The sequence below is a fragment of the Macrotis lagotis genome, chromosome 8, assembly GCF_037893015.1.
Source record: "Macrotis lagotis isolate mMagLag1 chromosome 8, bilby.v1.9.chrom.fasta, whole genome shotgun sequence".
In the NCBI taxonomy this organism is placed as follows: Eukaryota; Metazoa; Chordata; class Mammalia; order Peramelemorphia; family Peramelidae; genus Macrotis; species Macrotis lagotis.
Window position 1 is genome coordinate 175,967,842 of NC_133665.1, and position 19,611 is coordinate 175,987,452.

Here is a 19,611-nt window from a genome sequence, read left to right on the forward strand (position 1 = left end):
ATTCCCAAGTATTTTATGTTTTCTACAGTTACTTTAAGTGAAATTTCCCATTCTATCTCTTGCCCTTGAGCTTTGTTGTTCCTGTATAGAAATGCTGATGATTTAATGTGGGGTTATTTTATATTCTGTTACTTTGCTGAAGTTAATTGTTTTAAGTAGTTTCTTAGATGTTCTAAGGTTCTCTAAGTATACCATCATATTAGCTGCAAAGATGAAAAGCTTTGGCTTCCTCATTGCCAATTCTAATTACTTCGATTTCTTTTTCTTCTCTTATTGCTAAAAACTAACATTTCTAATACTATTTTGAATAGTAGAAGGTGATCTTAGGCATCCTTGTTTCAGCCTGATCTTATTGGAAATGCTCCTAGTTTATTCCCATTATGTATAATATTTTTGAGGGTTTTAGAGAGATATTGCTTATTATTTTAAGGAAAACTCCATTTAATCCTATACTCTCTAGTGTTTTTAATGGGAAAGGATGATGTATTTTGTCAAAGTCTTTTCCAGCATCTATTGAGATAATCATGATTTCTGTTGGTTTTGTTATTGATGTGTTCAATTATGTTGAGTGTTTCCCTAATGCTGAACCATCCCTGCCAAGCTGGTATAAATCCTGTCGATCACGGCGTAATTATCCTAGTAATAATATGTTGTAATCTCTTTGGTAAATTTTTATTTAATATTTTTACACCAATGTTCTAAATAGGGAGATTGATCTGTAATTTTCTTTGTCTATTTTGACTCTTCCTGGTTTAGGGATCAGTACCATATTGGTGTCATAAAAGGAATTTTGCCTTGATATTCTAAGCTCTATTGTTAATGAATTGTTTAGTTAATGTAATTATGGAGGGTGGTATTAACATTCACTGGACAATATTGTGCAGTCCTTTTATTTGAAAAGAAAAGGTCTGCAGCGGAGGGTAGTGCCCATGTAATGGGCATCTTACAGGACTTAGGTGTGAACAGGAAATTTATTAGCTAAAATAGAAGCGAGGAAGAAACTACATTCAAAGATGGGTGCTGTAAGCCCTTCCTCATTCCATCAAAGCAGCTCAGCCACCTGCTCCAACTTTGCAGACCCTTCTAAAGGTCCTTCCATACTAGGCCCGGGGAGCAGGTGAGGTCATTTTGACCTGGTGAGGTCACCCTGTCACTGTCCAGATCTTACAGAGTTGCCTGGGGCATTCATTATACAGATATAATCTCATTGGATCTTTATAACTACCTTGAGAAGTAAATAAGGTACTGCTGTTGTCCTCATTTTACAGTTGAGGAAACTGAGGCAAACAGAGGTAAATAGGCTTGCCCAGGGTTGTACTGCTGGGAGATTTCTGAGGGCCGATATGAACCCAGCACTGGAACTAGAGGCAGAACTGGGACAATTTATCTATTGGTTTGACATCCTAACTTAGTTCACTGAAGGGAACCCTTGGCTTTCAGAGTTCTGGTTCTGAATAAAGGGGACCATATTGTTAGAGGTTGTCAGATAAAGGAGGGAAGGTTTTCTTTGTGATCTTCCTTGCTTTTCCCATTAATACTTCATACAAACTTAAAATAAGGAATTGTTGGAATTTTCTATTGGAATCCTGCATATATTCGTCCAGTAAATATCCCCAATGGCCAGGCTTCTTCTACTTTGTCATTGAGTATTCCTTTGTAGTATTAGATAACTTCCTCTTTTTTTTCCTGGGAACTCTTGCCCACCATCATTTCTAGTGACTAATGAGGTCACTCTGCTAGCAATTTGTATGTAACCCTGGTAAATTCTCTGCAAAGTAGAAATTTCTTAGTCTGCTCTAATTAAATGGACTAAATAAAAGGTGCTTATCAGAAGATACCCTATTAGCATGAAAGTCCAAGACAAATTCATTCTGATTTCCTTAATGTGTCATTATGAAATTCAATTACACAGCATGCTCACCACTCATTTTACTGTCTATAATCTGTTGATAGCCAGGGTTAGCAGGAAGAACGAGGTGTCCTGAAATAGGATATACCAGGAGTGGGTCTTTTTCCCATTTACAATCATTCTACATAGGCAGAGAAAGCCACTAGTGGCAAGTCTGAGGACCACACTACCATCTAGAATTTAATTTGCTTGATTCAAAACCTGTAAGTGAATTCAGATAGACTTTTAGAAGGAAGTGGGTAGAAAGGAAGGGACAGAAGTAGTTTATCATAAAATTATGCTGAAACTGTGTGATACATTAAATTATAATCAGAGATTATAAGAAATACAGAAATTTAGAATGGGTCATATCTCAATGAAAATAAATATGTAGAGATCCAGTCGAAATCCTTTTTTTCCTCCCAGTTCAATCTGTTCCCACATCTAAATATGATATATATTTCACACACACACACACAACACACACACACACCATTGGCAGAAGTAGGCAAAAGACTTATAATCATTGCATTTTACAATTCTGTTTTCTTCATTTGTATGTAGCCAATTCAATAAGCATTCATTAAGGATCTGTTCTATGCCAGACACTTCTGGAAACGGTCATCAACTCCTTAGGGCTTAAGGTAAGGACAAGATATGGAAGGAAGGAGCAGAGCAGCGCAGTTCTCCCTTGCCTCTACCATTTGTCCTGAAGGTTTTACTGCAAAGATGGGCTTCTTTGGGCTCACTAGTGTGTATTCAAGAATCTGGCTTCTGTAATACTTCAACTGTTCTGAAACTTGAGAAGAGACTCTCCTCACTCAGGATTTTGAATGGGTTAGAGATCTCAAGAATAAAGCCCAGCTCACCGGGCTCCATGCTTTCTCCTTGTCTTCCTAATTATCCTTCATAAAGGATCACCCCTTGTGATTGTGAAGATGAGCTCTGTAGTAGACAGTCATTGGCCTCTACTTCTCTGTTCCCCCTCATGTATTTTCATCATCATCTCTCTGATAATAAGGTCATTCTCATAAAGGTTTTACATAAATAAAGTAAGATAGATCACTTTTTAAATGCCACATGTGGTTTGTTGTTTTTTTTTTCAGTCAGTGATATCTTCCCTTTCTTGAGGTAGCTTTAAAATGTTTTCTTCCTTCTGGCATGGTTCCTTCTGGGGGTCTTTGGTTTGGTACCAATGCTCTTCCCACCATCATTTTCTGGAGTGCCATTTTTCTCTTACTGAAAAAGAATATCAAATACTGAGTCTACATATTATCAATGATGAACTGGGTCCTTATAAAAGAGACACAATATTTCTATCACTTCTGGCCTGTGTCATCCACAAAGTTCACACTCATGTGACTCTTCTGGATGCATAGGTGACCTTGGATTCTTGATGCAAGACATAAGCAATGACAAAGAGCTAGAAAAAAGAACCTTTAACAAGATCCTAGTGACACCGGCTGCCATCTCAGGACTAGCCGACCTACATATAAAGTTGGTCATTGGGGCAGCTAGGTGGCATAGTAGATAAAGCACTGGCCTTGGAGTCAGGAGTACCTGGGTTCAAATCCGGTCTCAGACACTTAATAGTTACCTAGCTGTGTGGCCCTGGGCAAGCCACTTAACCCCATTTGCCTTGCAAAAACCTAAAAAAAAAAAAAAAAAAAAAAAAAAGTTGGTCATCATTAGCAACCCTGAGTGATGAATTCTTTGGATGTGACTATCCATGATACAGAATTCTCACGTGAGAACTTAAGACCAGTACTGCTGTGTAATAAGTGAAACAAAAAATTTGCCATCCTGTCAAAACTTGCTAATCTAAAGGTCTTAGAAAAGTTTCTACTTTACTTTTTTCTCTGCTATAGAAATTTTATTACTAAAAAATCATTTCTTCTTTTGCTTGGACAGAGCAGAATGATAGACCATTTGACTTTATAGAGCAAAATCCTTCACAGAGGCTCTCTTCCACCAAGAAGTCTCTTGTGCATATTTTAAAAGCATATAAAATCCCTTAAGTATAGAAATAGCTTTGATTATTCATATTAAAGAGTTGCATTATTGGTTCAGTGCTGACTTGGAAGAGGTCTCTATTAGAGTGTCTCTGCTTGGCCTTGTGTTGTTTAATATTTTTTATCAGAGTCCTGAATAACAATCTAGAGGCATACTTTTCAAATTTGAAGGTTATGAATTGAAATCCTGAGGTTGAGGGTTTAGAAAATATGGAAACATATTAGGTTACAATTTAGGATCAGAGTATTATGAAATTATAGATTTAGAGCTGGGAAGGGGCTTTCAAGTCTTCATAGTCCAAACCTTTTCTATTAAAGGGGAAGAAACTGAGCCCCAGAAAGGTGAAGTGACTGACCCAGGTGTCCCTTGCTGTTAAGGTGGGATTGAAGTCAGGGCCTCCATTCACATGCTCTGGATCCTCTCTAGGAATAGAGCCCTGGACTTGGAGTCAGGGGATAGTGATTTAACCTCTCTTCCTTAGTTTTGTTATCTGTAACGTGGGAATCATAAAGCTTCCAAGCTTGTTACTGGAAAAGCACTTTTTAAATGTTGTGATATAAAAATATGAATGGTCATAATTATTATTCATCATTAAATCAAGATCAATTTATATAATGTTTTCATATGTAATAGGAGAAGTTAAACATTTTTATTAATACATTGGCATCTCACCTTCATTTTTCTGATGTTTAAAATTGTCTATTTGATTTCTTCTTTTTCAGGGATTGGTTAAATGTTTTCAGTCCACCTATTGTCCCTCCTAGCCAGCAGCCTGCAGAGCACCTAGATTCTTCAGGAAGTTTGAGTGTTCAAGGTAGGAATTTGAATGGGAACATTTGCTGAAAAGGAAAGTAAATAAATTTATAAACTTTAAAAAATAAGCTCAACAGCTGGGGGGAGGTATCCAAAAGCTTTCTAATCTACCTCCACAACTCCCTCCCCCCCCATTTAAGAATGAGGAAATTCCACCATCTTGCACTCTTAAATAGCAGCTACATAGAGCTGTTTCTGTTTTTGGAAATATTTTCTTGATTTCTTCATCATTAATTTCACTTAATATTCAAATGGGACATATACTTAGCTAAAGCAAATCAAAAGAAATGGCCCCAACTTTTTAATTAATGCATTCAGAAACATAATTCTAATATTTTAATATCACTTCCCCAGCATCACAAAATCAACACATTTTTACTGAGAAAAAGCCTTCAATACAGCTTTGTTGATCCCTAATGGAAATTTGAAAAGAATGAAGAGAGACAAAAGCTGAGAGGGAGGGCCAGTTGTCAATGATTTCTGCTCAGGTGAAACTTTTGTTTTCTGGCTTCAGAATGGAAGCATTACCATTAGAGACCCAGGGATCAAACATCAACAGCATATTTTGCTGAAAATTAAAAATTTGAATGGTGGGAAAGGGAAATAGACATTCGTGAGCCCTGCCATGTATCCCCAGCCTTAAGGTCATGACTGTCTATGAATATTTTCTATATCTAGTCTCGAACAAGGGAGCACAAGACTTAAAGTTGACAAAAATATCAAGGTGCCAGGTTCTGCTGATTGTCCGAGGGAGAGAGCAATGATGCCTCTACATTTGTCTTCAGGTCTGGAGACTTTCAAGTGAGAGCTCATAAATCTGACTTGTATACTTTGGCTGCCCGAGGGATGGAGCCGCTTCTGTGATTTACTGTCTGAAATAGATTATGCCCCTCAAATTGGACATCTTCTCAGAGGTATACATTTATAATTACTTATGACAGAAAATAGGGCCTCGATGTCAAGAAGGGACCTTGCTGGGGGAAAGCACCTCTTCTGTCCTCTTAAATGTCCTAAATGAGCCAAAGAGACTGAAACTGGAATCCTTGAACAGGCACAGAAGAGAGAAAGATTTCTAATGCCCTGAGAAGGCCTCTTGAAGTCACTATCACAAAGGTTTTCTTACAGCAACTCAGTTATGTGGATCCTGACCCAGCTTCTTCCAGAGGGGAAATAAAAGGAGAACATTCCAGTGAGTTCTTCTGAACTGGGCTAGCTCACAGTAACCCTGCATCATTCAGTACCTCCACTTGACACCCCATCACTTGTTTTTTGGCATAGCCAGGCAAAGAGCACCTCCGGGCTTCTTCTTGTACTTTCACATGTTACCATCCCATGAGGGGCCTTAATGCTGAGTCTACTGTTCATGTCCCGAGACCCAGGGGTTTTGATCAGGAAATGTCACCTGTATGTATAACCTCACTCTCTGTCTCTATTAATCAGTGGAGCCGTCTTTCACCATCGATCCTCATTGCAATATTGTTACTGTGCACAATGATCTGCCCTCTCACTTCATTTGACATCACTTCATGTTGGTCTTGTCTTGTTTGTTCTGAAACCACCCCATGTCCTATTTCACAATAGACCCCATCACAGTCCTATGCCTCAATTTGGTCAACTATTCTACAAGTGATGAACATCTCTCTCAATTTCCAATTCTTTGCTGGGACAAAAGTATCTACAATTTTGTAGCTAACCCTTGGGTTTCATTTCAAATTGTTTGGAAAAAATATTGGGCCAGTTGACAGTTGCACCAATAGTTTCTTAGTGTACCTAGCTTCTATCCTCATCCCCTCAACATTTCTCATTTCCAGTAGGAGCGAGGTGGTACCTCAGAGCCATTTCAGTTTGCATCTTTCTAATCAATGGTGATGCAGAGTGTTTTTTGTTTTTCACATAACTATAGATACTTTTATTTCTTCTTAGAAAAGCCACCTGTTCATACCTTTGACTGTTTATCAGTTAGGGAGTGATTCTTATTCTTTCTAAATTTATCTCAGTTCCCCATTTATTTGAGAAATGGGGCCTTTATCAAAGAAATTTGCCTTTAAACATGTTTTATATATTACTTCATTGTCATTTCCCTCCTCTCTTCTAACTAGGTCTATTTTTTCTTTTGCTTTGTCTGAGATGGTGATTGCTACCCATGCTTTTTGACTTTAGCTGAAGCATAAGAGGTTCTGCTGCAGCCCTTTAGCTACAAAGAACTTAAATAATTTTGGAGGGGAAAACAGAGGAAAGATGGGAGAGGAACTGATAGAGAGAAACCCAAGAATGTCACTCAAAAGACCACTTTGCATTAAGAACAAGGAACTCAGGCATGTGTACACAAGGCCCCTGGTGGGGAATCTGGGTTTCATTTCCTTGTGGAAGTAAATGAGCATTGTATCTGGGGGCATTGGACACATTGGGGTTTCACAGTGGAAGGATGTCACAGACTCTCCCATCTGGCTCTGATGCCTCCTTGGGTGTGATAGCAATTCCCCTGGTGAGGCCAGAAAGGCTCCATGGACAGGCCAGAGCTAGACGAGGCTGAAGGCCAGCCTTGGCCTCCCATTGACCCTGGCTAAAGGGCTGGGGGGCTCTTCCTGGTGACAGGCCCCACCTGCCCTTCCGAGGCACACAACTGACAGCTCATTGGACCTTCAGAGACCTTCGGTAACTCACTCCAGGCCAGAGGAGTCAGCAGCAGAGCCATAGTTCAAACCCAGTGCCTGGGCACTTTCCACTCTACCAAGGTTTGGTTGAGTAGCCTAAAAATCTGGCAATAGGAACTATTGTGATTTCACTGGCATCAGTACCCCCCCAGGTGAAGAAGGCCCTCCTCCAATATGATCTCCACTCTGCTGCATTGGAGTCTCAGTGAGCTGCCTGCACATTGGGAGCTGATGTGACCAGGGGCCCCTGGGCCCCCGGAGTCAGCAGTAGGATTTCCCAACTCCCTCCTTTATCCCTCTCTCATCTCATCGGGGGGTCTTGTATGAGAAAATCTGTTATAAGGTCTCAAGAATCCATTGATAAACAGGTGTTGGGAACACAATCCTTTTAGAAGTTGGCACTGCCTTTATAAGAAATTGTTTACACAGAGAAATATTGATACTTCAAGATGAAGCAGACCTGCAGAATTCTCTTTTAAGTGGCATTTCACCAGAAGAGAAAATTGCTTCTGGCTTCCACAGTGTCTGATGGACATGCTTTCCAGCTGACGCCTCAACAACAATCAATACTCCCTGCCTGTCGCTCACTTGCTTTCTGAGCAGCAATAAGATTCTAATTCTGTATTGGCAAAGAAATCATATTGGAGCCTTTCATTTATCTTGTTCTTTCCCTGGGCTCATATCTGCCAAGAATGCCCTATCATGATGCTGCCTCACCCCAGGGACGCCCCAGAACAATTGCATTCCAGGGAATCTTCTCCCAAAAGGCCATCAAGCCATCCCAAATGGCTATCCTTCACCTTGGACAAGGGAGTTAGTGTGCCCACAGGAAAGTAGTCCATCACTTCTGAAGTTCCACATACAAAGGGGGGCAACTTGGTCCCAATTCTAATACATGGCAGAGTCAGAAAATTGAAGTATAAGTGAAGGAATCCAGAGTGTTCAAAGCCTCTGGCCTCCCACACCAATGACATTCTAGATTGAAAATCTGTCCGATTTTTTTAGACTAGCCTTTTTTTAACTTTTTTAAATGCATTAAATGTAGATAATTATTTACATTAATTGGCTTTCAAAAAGAGCAGGTGAACTGGAGAAATACATCCTCCCAGTAACTCTTTAACAGAGCAATGGACAGCTAATAGTGCAGCATTAGCAACTGTTGTGTTGGTTTTTCTTCTGTTATTGCCATTAACCAGTTTCAAAGTGGATGAAGCTAAAACTCGAAAAATTGATTATTAAATGAAAGGTAATTCTATTTAACCAGAAATCATTTTGTTATGAAGAAAAGGTAAAAGGCTGATTTGGACCCAGGTCTAGATGTTCTCCCAGTGGGAGCAGGAGACGTTTATTTTGTTGTCGTCATTAATATATCCTTATCAAGATAATGAGGCTCAGCCTTAAATAGAGCAATTTGCCATTTTGTGAAAAAATAAACCCTATGTGATCCAAGAATGTAATTGAAAGTTTTGTAGTACTCATGCATAGTAATTACTTTTCATAACATTTCCCATTGCTTTGACATCATAATGGTAATTGCTTAATGATATTATAATTTCATTACATAGTGATTACAATGGCAAAATGATGTTAGTTAAAGTCTTTGAAAACTACATTAGAACCAAAACAGAATCCTTTGATGAAGTTAGAATATTTCAATGTCAAAGGTAGATCATTTCATCCAGTTTGGCTCTAAGGATGTCATTATTGTTCCCATTTTTGGGTTCATCTCAGATGATAATAGTCATGTTGTAAAAGAATTAAAATAACCAAGCTTATTCCACATATCCCAGGCTAGGCACAGTTCTGCACATAGAAAACACTTCATAAATGTTTGATTAATAATAATAATAATAATAATAATAATAATAATAATAATAATTTACATTTCTAAAGTCCTTTGAACTTTACAGAGCACTTTCCTCACAGTAATCTCCTGAGGAAGATAGATGCCCTCTTGTTGGGTTAGGGGAATTAGCATCTACCTAAGGGCCTCCAATGTGCCTCTTCAAATAGTCTCTCACCCCAACCCTTCTGGGAAGGTACTTTTATGATCCTTCATTTATAGATGAGGAATCAGGGACAAAGGGAGGTAAAGTGACTTGCCCGGACCAATAACATCTGAGACCATAGTTGAACTCAGATTTTCCAGACCCCAGTGAGCTCTCTCTCCACTTCTGATTACCTTAATGGTTACAGACAAGGAAGTAGACTTGACTCTGGGACACACTGTTGACCCCCGCAGCTGGCATCAGAGGAGAGACCCAAGCCTGGTGTCTCACTAACAAGTCCAACAACCTTCACACAGGCTCAGATGCCTTCCAGATCCAGAAGAGTTCTCCAGTTTCCTGGTCCTGCAATCTCACCTCACACATCCACAAAGTTAGGAGTTTAGTGTGTGTGTGTGTGTGTGTAAATGTCTGTAATATATGTATGTGCAGACATGTATTTTTCTATTCACACACGCATGAAACAATTATAAATGTGACCAATGTTCAGCCAGCACCTAGGCTCATCACAACTAAGGTTTTCCTCTAACAACACATCTAGAAAGGAAGTATGGACTCCTGCCCAGGTGGGTCCAGGCCTCTGCTTCCCCCCACACACACAACTCCTCAGCTGCTAGTCACATCCTTGGAAGATCTCTGGCTGGCTATATAACGTGCCAGTATTTCTCATTTTGAAATGCCAACCTGTAAATCTTTCTTTCTGTAAAATACAGGTAGAGAGGACCATAAACAATTATATACAGTAGAACTCCTTCATACCAAAGGTCAGAGTTTTCCCAAAAACATTAGTCATGACAAGAAATAGAGTGAGATCCCCAAGAGATGGATGATTCAAAATAATTCACCTCCACAAGTATATGATTTTAAAATTATATCTATTGGGAAAATGAGTTTTACTCTTTGAAAAAGTGGTTCTTGGCTTATTGTAAAAGAACTGTATTCAGGGAAGACTATAGAGGAGCAGGGCCAGGAGCCTGGTCAAAAGGTAAAAATAATTCAAAGAATGGATAATAAATTGATCTTATCTAATAGAATCAATTGGATCCCCTAGGTGGGAAGACATTGTAAGGGATGAAGGTGAAATCATAAGACGCTCACTGTAGAGCTAGGAGGGACCAGCTAGTTCAGCAAGGAAACTGAGGTTGAGGGACTTGCCCTCAGAGGGTCTCAGAGCTAAAGTGTGAGGCAAGATTTGAAACCAGGGCTTTATGCCTCCTCTAAGCCCAGCACTCTAATTTTAGACTCCAAAACCTTAAATTGAGTCTTTACAAACACTTTTTGAACTGGATTAGTCTTTCTACTGCCACTGTGAACACTCTCTGACTAGGATCCCTTCCCTGATAGGATGAAAGAGACCTCTCTGGTCCCCAGCAAGCTCAGGCTTACAAGGAGGGGAAATGGTGAGGGGCAAAGGGCTCTGGAGGCAGGAGATGGCTCTCTACACCTACCACAAGGTAGGTTTTAGCTGTGTAAGGGAGAATGGTTCCCTCCTTGTGAGCAGCCCTTCTGGCTGCCTCAGATCCTCAAGGTTCCCTGGGATCCTCAGGACCTCTTGGGAGAGTGGGTGGAGGCCGACTGCCTCTCCCTGGTTTCTTGTGGCTCCTGTGAGGCTAGGAGACTTGTCAGAGAGGGCTGGTATGAGATCAGAGCCAGGGGGAATCCAGCTTCATTTCCATTGTGCGCGTGCGCACACACACACACATTCACACACTCACACTCTTTTCCTGAAGGATTGGAATAAATACAGTTTGGAGTTTTTGAGTGTACACAATGTTAACATGGAGCCTCATCCTGGTTTTAATCGGTCTTTGCTTATCCCAGTGTTTTTCTTCCCATCTGTCCAGTGCCTCTCTTCCACCATCATCACCCCCCAAAAAACTTGGAGTTCTTGGGGTCACTGAAACCATCTGGGGCCTTGATCCTTCCTTTATATAATAGAATAACTAGTATTCAAGATATCAAACTGAGAACCTTAAGTTAATTTATCATTAAAGTTCTCTTCTGTTCATATCATTTTCCTTCATTCTATCTTGAATGATGTCATAGACCATGCTCATATAGGAGGTTTTGTCTCATTGATCCAGTGTTTTCATAACCTTTGGAACCCTCGGGGTGGCCTCTACACACCCCAGGCCCCTACTTAGATTTGCTTGTGGGGGTCACTGGGGAAAGGCCCTGCAGCAACAAAGCCCCAGATCTTGGCCCTGTTTTCATCAAGAATCATCCCCAAGAAACCTCTAAGCACACTGAGGGTGGGGGTTCCATCTGGTCCCCTCAGTGTGGGGCTCTGGGGCTGGTACCAGGAAACATCTAATAAATGACAGACTCCCACATTTTGAGGCAGCTCCTGGTTATTGTCTATCTCATTCCTTCATAGGGGAAGACGACTTAAGTGCTGGAGAGGAAGAGGAGGAGGTGCTGACTCTGCTCTATGACCCCTGTCTAAACTGCTACTTCGATCCCCAGACTGGGAAATACTATGAGCTAGCTTAGCCCACTGTCCGGGACCCAGGACATCAATGCTGCCTCCAGTGGGACAGCATCTCACACCTTAGCACTTTGTCAAACATTCCCCAAAATGTGTATGCATTGTATGGTCACACTTTACAGCAGAATACTGTGGCAGAGAATCAAATGTGTCTGTAAGTACTACTGAATGTTCAGAAATAGCTCCATTATTTTTACAGATTTATATTCATTTAAAACCTTTGAAGAACTAATATAATGACAGAATCTTAGGACATTGCGGGCTTTTTCTTATTTGTTCTGTATCAAATAGATGATTTCATTTTTTCCTATTATAATTCTTATGTAAACCAATTAAGAGTTATTAATTCATATATTTTGCAGTGTTAATTTGTAAATGATGGCTTGATATCCAGAAACTGTATTCTTTTCTTACCTGTTAAAAAAAATCTATTTGGGCACCTTCTATTTCATTATATATTTGTATTACCAGAAAGAAAATAAAGCGTGATATAGTCAAGGAAAGTCTTTTAAGTTACTTTGGGGTTTTGCATTGTGTGTATTTTTATTTGTTTTCCCCCTACCTTTTTTACTAGACTATTACTTTCACCTTTCTTTAATCAACAAAGAAAAGGAAGACTACCCATAATTAGCTTAACTTTATAATATGACCTTAAACTTCCCTTTCCATTATGATTCCTGCAGAGCTTGCCAAACACCAGATCACTTGCCCTGACTTTAGAGAAGAGCATTAGTGCATCGGGGTGAATTTTTCCACCAATTATCTTGGATTTCTAATTGTAATGGTATCGTTCAAAGCCAAGGTTGTATCCTAATCTGAAAACTCCACAGACCTAATAGATTCCCCATCTCTGGCTCCGGAGAGGTCAGTCTTTCTTTTGTCTGGTAACAGTGCAGTTGTGTGGTAAGGAAGCCAGCCCTTGGGGAAGATAGCCTCAGCTATCTGCCAAATGTATTCATCTCAAGCCTGAGGAAACACTTATATTAGCTGCTGTTTTTTTTTATTTAATAAGGCAATTTTTTGAATAAAGTAAGATGCCTTTTGAAGTAAAAAATGATAGGTGTATTGTCTTGGGCTCTTAATAGTAGTCACTTAGTGTTAACAGCTCAGAGTAGAAAATGTGTTCTTAATTTAAATGGCAGATTGGTCCCACTAGTCAAAGGATGATCAATTATTTAGAGTCATATTCCTGATCACAAAACTTTAATCCTTTTAATCATGAAGAATAACTCTGGGATGAATAGCCAGCCAGAATTTTCCTATTTACAATAAGATTGAATACCTGTTACCAAATTTCAAACTTAGAAAGACCCTCAGCAGCCACTGAATCCAACTCATCCCTAAACAGGGAGACCCTTATTCAGAGGAAATTTGTCTCCTCTTAAGGCAGCCCATTCTGTTTTGGAGTAGCATTCATTGGTGTTGGAGCAGGGGCGTGGGGGGGGGGGGGTTCTCCTGGTATTAGCCCTAAATCTGTGTTCTTTATCTTCCACCCATTGTTCCTGTCCTGCCCTCTGAAGCCATGCAGGACCATCCTTAAGCCATCATGTAATCACTCTGCAAATACTGGATGATATAGATATAGATATCAATTCTCCACTAAGTCTTTCTCCTCCAAATGAAATATCCCTGTCTTCATTTGGGATGGCCCTGAGACCCTTTGCTCTCTGCATACTTTCCAGCCATTCATTGTCAAGAGCCATCTACGATTTCCTGAAAGCAGTGATGCTTCCATCCTCTGCTGTCCTAATCATGGCAGCTCCAGGATGACCCACAACAATGATGTACTTCCTGTGCCTCATTACCTCAGGGAGAAATACCATAAATAGGACATTAACGTCTCTCAACTGTCTCTTTTATTTTATAAGGAATAACTAAAGAATGATTACAGAATATGCAGACAAAAACAGTGAAGGAATGAGCTGGTGCGTCATCTGACCAACTTTAAAGCACCTTCAAAGAGCCAAGGGGTACTTCCAAGGTCAAGTGATGGATGATAGCAAGGGCACAGAAGAGGGAGAGGCACAATTGTATCCCCCACATTACATTCCTCAGTGTTCATCTTCACTTAACATTCCTCAGATCATCTTTTTTGAGAAATCACCAAACTTTTCCAGATATTTGAGAAAAGGGGGGGAAGCACTAGAATGAATTTGAGCCAAAATGGAAATAAATGTAGTGATCATCCTCCCAAGTTAACAACCTCAGAATCATCCTTGACTCTCATGTCTCATCAATTATCAATACACTCTCTCTGGTATCTCAAGACAGGAGGCAACATGGTCAAGTGGGTTAAACCTCCAGCATCTCTTATCCTCAGACCCTGATGGAGCTAACCCTGGCCTTGGGAAAATCAGCACACTCAAGACCACCAGGCCTGCCTGCAACCTGGCCCCCAGCCATCATTGAGAGGAGAGATTTCCCCACAGGCTAAGGATCCCCTTCCTTGCCATCACCAGCATTAGCTGCTGACCAATTACCAATAATGGGCAATGATAAGGATTTACTCATTGATCTATCAAGAGCTGTGGGAGTCCTGCTTTCAGCCCAGGGCCCCACAGCCACCATCCCAAGATGCAATCCTCATGGGACCACAGCCACAGTTGTCACAGATACAGAAAGGAGAGTTTCCACTACCAACATTCGTGGCCCTAACAAATGGTTCAGTGGGAGAAACTGAGATGCAATTATCTGTGGAAATGGCATTGAAGAAGTATGCCCATGACCATTGACTTTGCTGCTACCATCCAGAGATGGAACACATGAAGACTCTTTCCGTCCATCCTTCCCTCCCTGTAGGAGATGTTAACTTCATTTTTAAATTTGTAGCCTGTTTCTTGCACATAGTAGGCAATTAAATATTGACTTATAGGAAGCACACAGTAGGTCACTAATAACTGTTGAAATGAATGAAATGTGTGTAACAATAAGCAATAAATGTTAAAATTGAATTAAATGTAGGCAACACACAATCATCCATGAATATATGCTTGTCGAATTGAATTTTACACAGGTATGGAATAAAACAGTCTCAATTAACAATCACTTAACAGCCAGGAAATGATTTTAAATTAGATTGCCTCTGACTTATTAGTCTTGGCAAATCTTAACCAATGAATAACCTGGAATCAGTGGCGAAAATAAGTGTTAGGGAGTTCTTAGCCTTAAATCAGTCACCCAGCCTCACCAAGCACAGGATCCCAGTGAATTGAAATGGAAACTCATAAATGAAAGCACGAGTTTTCTACATGTGGACATTGCCAGATGAATTTTCCCAGGCCTAGCTTCTCCCTGATTTTTACTTTTTTTTAGTGAATCAATCATTTCAGCATATTTTGATTTTTCTCCCTGAAGAACTAGAATATAATTAGGACGCTAACTTACAATTTCTATTTATAAAGTGATCCTGTTGGCTACCATTAAAGCAAAAGTTGGGGTATTGGAAGTATTATGAACCAAACAATATACCAGCCCAGCTTTCAATCCTCAATCTATATACTAGCACACTGTAGCTCATGTAAACAAATGAATGAAAAGGCATTTAATGTTTGCTGTGTCTGAAGCTCTAAGCTAAGCAAAGCAACAATCCCTGCTCTTAAAGAACTCAACCCTAAATGAGACAAATATGAAAGTTTGTCTTTAGGGCAAATGGAAAGGCCCCTCAGGTCACATGGCAGGATAGAGGGATAGTCTTCAGCCCCCCCCCCCCCCCAGGCCTGGTAGTCCTCTGTCTCACCAGAAGGATTAAAGACCCCCCCCCCCCAATTCATCTAAGCATCATGAGTAATCATTACTCTTTCCACCTGAATGCATCAGAGAGTCTGAACAGTTGAGGAAAGAGTGAAGGGAAGATGTGCATGGTAGCAGATTTTCCCACTCATCTCTCTTCCCCAGGGAGTTCAGGGAAATTGAGGAAATTGGAAAAGAGGAGGCAAAAATAAGTAGAAGAGATATTCTTCATTGTATATTAATAAAGTTAGTGATAACAGAAACTTGTATAAATTAAAGTATTTTTTTTAATTTTCAATTTTTCTGTTTTTTAAATTAGAGAAAGAAATAAGAGACATAGAATTAGAATCCCTTAAAGTTATAGATGAGAGAATTGAGACTGAGGAAGATGGGTAGAGCTGGGACCAGAACTCAATAGGCACTTAAGAAGTGGTAGCTTTTGTTTTCACATGAGACTTGTCTATCTACCATCTCTGCACTAACTAAACAGAAAGCTGGTCCTGAGAAAGAAACCCAGGCACTAGTAGGCACTTGTGCGAGTTCCATGAATGCCATATCCCTGTGAGGAGTTGTCTAATCTTACAAATATGTTAACAATTGTTAACTTTTATATAATGCTTTTAGCTTTAACATATTATCCTATTCAGTCCTCCCAATAATCCTGGGAGTCAGAATGTTATTACCCTCATTTTGCAGTTGAGAGGCAGATGGAGGTCAAATGACTTGCTCAAGGTCACATCGGAGGTGGGATCTGAGTCTGGCTCTGCTCCCTACCAAGCCATAACAATATAAATTCCTCTTGAGAAGAAACTCATTTCTGTCTTAATATTCTTAGACTCTAATACAGTGTCTGGAAAATAGTAAATAAGTGCTTGATAAGGATTTACTCATTGATCTATCAAGAGCTGACAATCAAGGCTTCCTTTGAAATGGAGAGGGGGTAACAGTACTTGCACTACTTGGGCAGGTCGAAACACCTGTGTTTAGCATTGCAGTTGGCAAGAATAGTTTGTAAGCAGAGGAAGTATGGTCTCTTTTCTCAAGTGAGCGCCTCCTACCCTTTCCCCTTCCTTGATGTCAGCCTCCACAGCAACAAAATCAGAAGATCTCAACAACGGAGATTTATATCCACTCCCTCCATTGGAGGGCATGGAAAGAGAGGAGCCTTGTGTCTTGAGGTCTGAAGTCTCAGTCAGTCTCTCTCTCTCTCTCTCTCTCTCTCTCTCTCTCACACACACACACACACACACACACACACACACACACACACACACACTCTTGCCCATGGACCAGAATCTCTAGTTTATTAATCATTTTTTATTTAGCACCTGCCAGGAGCTGCATTAAGCCCAGGGAGTGCAAAGAAAGATAAAAGTCAGTCCCTGCCCTCAAGGAGTCTAGTGAGAATGTTTCATGTCTCAGGAACTAGGTTATGCAAAATCAATGTTTTAGTTTTAAAGAATACTACAGTTCTAGCTTTATCCGTTCTCTTCCTTAGAAGTGTCTTATATGTAAAGAAAAGGAAAACTGTAAGAGGGACCTGCACATGAAAAGAGAAGAAAGATAGATGATCACCACTGGGTTCTGTATCTCCTTGAACACTTTATTTCTGGTTTACTTAGTTGTAATAGAATCAAGCCTGCATTAAGTCACAGCGATGTATACTCTTAAGAATTAAATTGTCAATACCCTCAGACCACAGATAGCATTATTTCTCCTGCTGACATATTTTTCCTATAGTAAATCATTTATGATCCTGCAAACTCTTCCAAAAGGGAAGTCTGGTCCATAATATTGATTCTTTTTCATCAGTCCAACTTATCAATGTCAAGATTTATGCTGCATCTGGCAAGATTTTTACCATCTGAACTTCCTCATAATGGTCACTAGTGTGTAGCTGATAGAGCAGGCACCGTGCCAGTACATACAAAGGCACTTAATAAGGGATAGTTGATTGATTGATTAATTATCATAAAAAGAGTATGTCTGGGTAGTCTTCCAAATTGGGGAGGGGAGGGGCATCCCATATTCAATAGAGTTATTCAGGAAAGTGCAGCTATTTAAAAGTAATCATTTTCAGAAAGTTCAGAGTGGTAAATTATTTCTAAAAAGGTCATCACTCTGAAATATTATATCCATTAATGAGAAAGTTTCATTGCTCAATCAATCTAAAAGATTTATTAGGCGATCACTACCTGCCTGGTGTTTTGGTAGGCTCTGGAGATTTGCAAAGGCAAAAGCAAAATGATCCCTGCCCTCAATGAGCTTACATTCTAACAGGAGAGGCAAGATGTATCCATATGAGTATGTACAGCATAGAACCCATACAAAATGAATGCAAGATAGTTTAGGGGGCCATGTTCTAGCAATGAGGGAGAAGTCTGAAAGAATCAATATTATGGACCAGACTTCCCTTTTGGAAGAGTTTGCAGGATCATAAATGACTTACTAGAGGAAAAATATGTCAGCAGGAGAAATAATGCTATCTGTGGTCCGAGGGTATTGACAATTTAATTCTTAAGAGTACACATCGCTGTGACTTAATGCAGGCTTGAAGAATGTGGGGACTGAGCCAAATTTGAAGGAAAACGAGGATTCCAAAGGTCAGAGATAAGTAACTGCAGCATCCCAGGAAGCAGGAGATGAAGGATGGGGTGGAGAAAATGTCAAGAGGCCAATATGGCTGAAATAGAGAACACACCCTAAGGAGCCTTCAACCTTTCTATCTCCACTGCAAATGAACTTGTTCATGGGTCGTCTCCTCTAATTCAAGTACTGATTCTCATACTTGTCCTTTGTTATTGAAGATCAAAATGACATCACTGGGGGCAGCTAGGGGTGCAGTGGATAGAGCACCAGCCCTGGAGTCAGGAGGACCTGAGTTCAAATCTGGCCTCAAATACTTCATAATTACCTAGCTGTGTGGCCTTGGGCAAGACACTTAACCCCACTGCCTTGCCAAAAAAAAGACATCACTATGTTAGAAGGATTAGTAAAATGATAGAGGCTATGTATTTTGATTCCTGAATAAATTTAAGTGAGGCAGAGTTACAGAAAGTCATCATCCTCTTTCTCTCTTCCAAAGTCAGTGGCAAGACAGTCAAGACAAATGTTGAGGGCTTTAGATGCAGTTGATGACTTTGGCATCTTCAATGTCTAACCAAACTCTCAGCACCCACTTCACCTGCCTTCATGGCCAAATTGTTCTCATCCACCGATTCCACCAGTGGAAGACTTCATATACTTGGGGTAGACATTCCGCTAACTCACTAATGAGTTTGAGACTCCCTCAGATACCCTCAACCTGATTTAGCCCATCTACCAAAACAGTTCACTAGAACATGACCACCATGCATGCTACAGCTTCATACTACATCTACATGCTACAGATGAAAGTCAAGTGGATATCAGAGGTGGAAAGTAGCCTTCACAGCAGAGGTACTAGTCTTCTTTGAACACATTCTATTTCCCTTTAATTCAAGTATGAGCTCCTTGAGACCTCTCAATTGTTCTGTTTCTATCCCCAACATTTACACAACATTTGGTACATAAAGCTCAATAAATGCTTTTGTCATCCATTCATTTCATTTATTCATGTTTCATTCTACCTAAGTCATCATGCTAGTAGTTTCAGATTGAAAGTCAAAGACCTAGAACTCAGACTATATTTTCTGTTCTTTGACCAATAATAATTCAATATTTCCACCAATGTTAACTAAGAATAATATTTCAAGAGCTCTAGTGAACTTCAGAGAGGGACTGGAACTATATAAATATGTGTGTGTGTGTGTGTGTGTGTGTGTGTACAGACAGACAAATAGATAGGTCTATGATGGAGATGATAATTAAGTCCATGAGAACTATTGAAGTCACTAAAGGGAAAGAAGGTAGAGAGAAAGAACCCAGGACAGAATCTTGGGGAAAACCCATGTGAGGAGGAAAGGTATGGTACAGATGTTTAGCCAGTAAAGGCACTGGAGAAGGGATATCAGACAGTCAGGAAGAGAATCAGGGTAAAAA

At 40.0% G+C, this 19,611-nt stretch overlaps 1 protein-coding gene across 9 annotated transcripts in view; it reads left to right on the plus strand.

Annotated features, from left to right (window-relative positions):
• Positions 1 to 12,643, plus strand: part of CFAP20DC (CFAP20 domain containing) — a 199,650-nt gene extending 187,007 nt beyond the window's left edge. For 7 of the 9 annotated variants that reach the window (XM_074198849.1, XM_074198847.1, XM_074198854.1 and 4 more), the window contains 2 exons: positions 4,624 to 4,715; positions 11,752 to 12,639. In XM_074198849.1, the coding sequence (XP_074054950.1) occupies positions 4,624 to 4,715; positions 11,752 to 11,867 (208 nt within the window). In that variant the 3' untranslated portion in view covers positions 11,868 to 12,639. Of the gene's footprint in view, positions 1 to 4,623; positions 4,716 to 11,751 lie in introns of all 9 variants that reach the window. The other 2 variants (XM_074198848.1, XM_074198844.1) reach the window with 2 other exon arrangements.
• Positions 12,644 to 19,611: the final 6,968 nt, after the last annotated feature.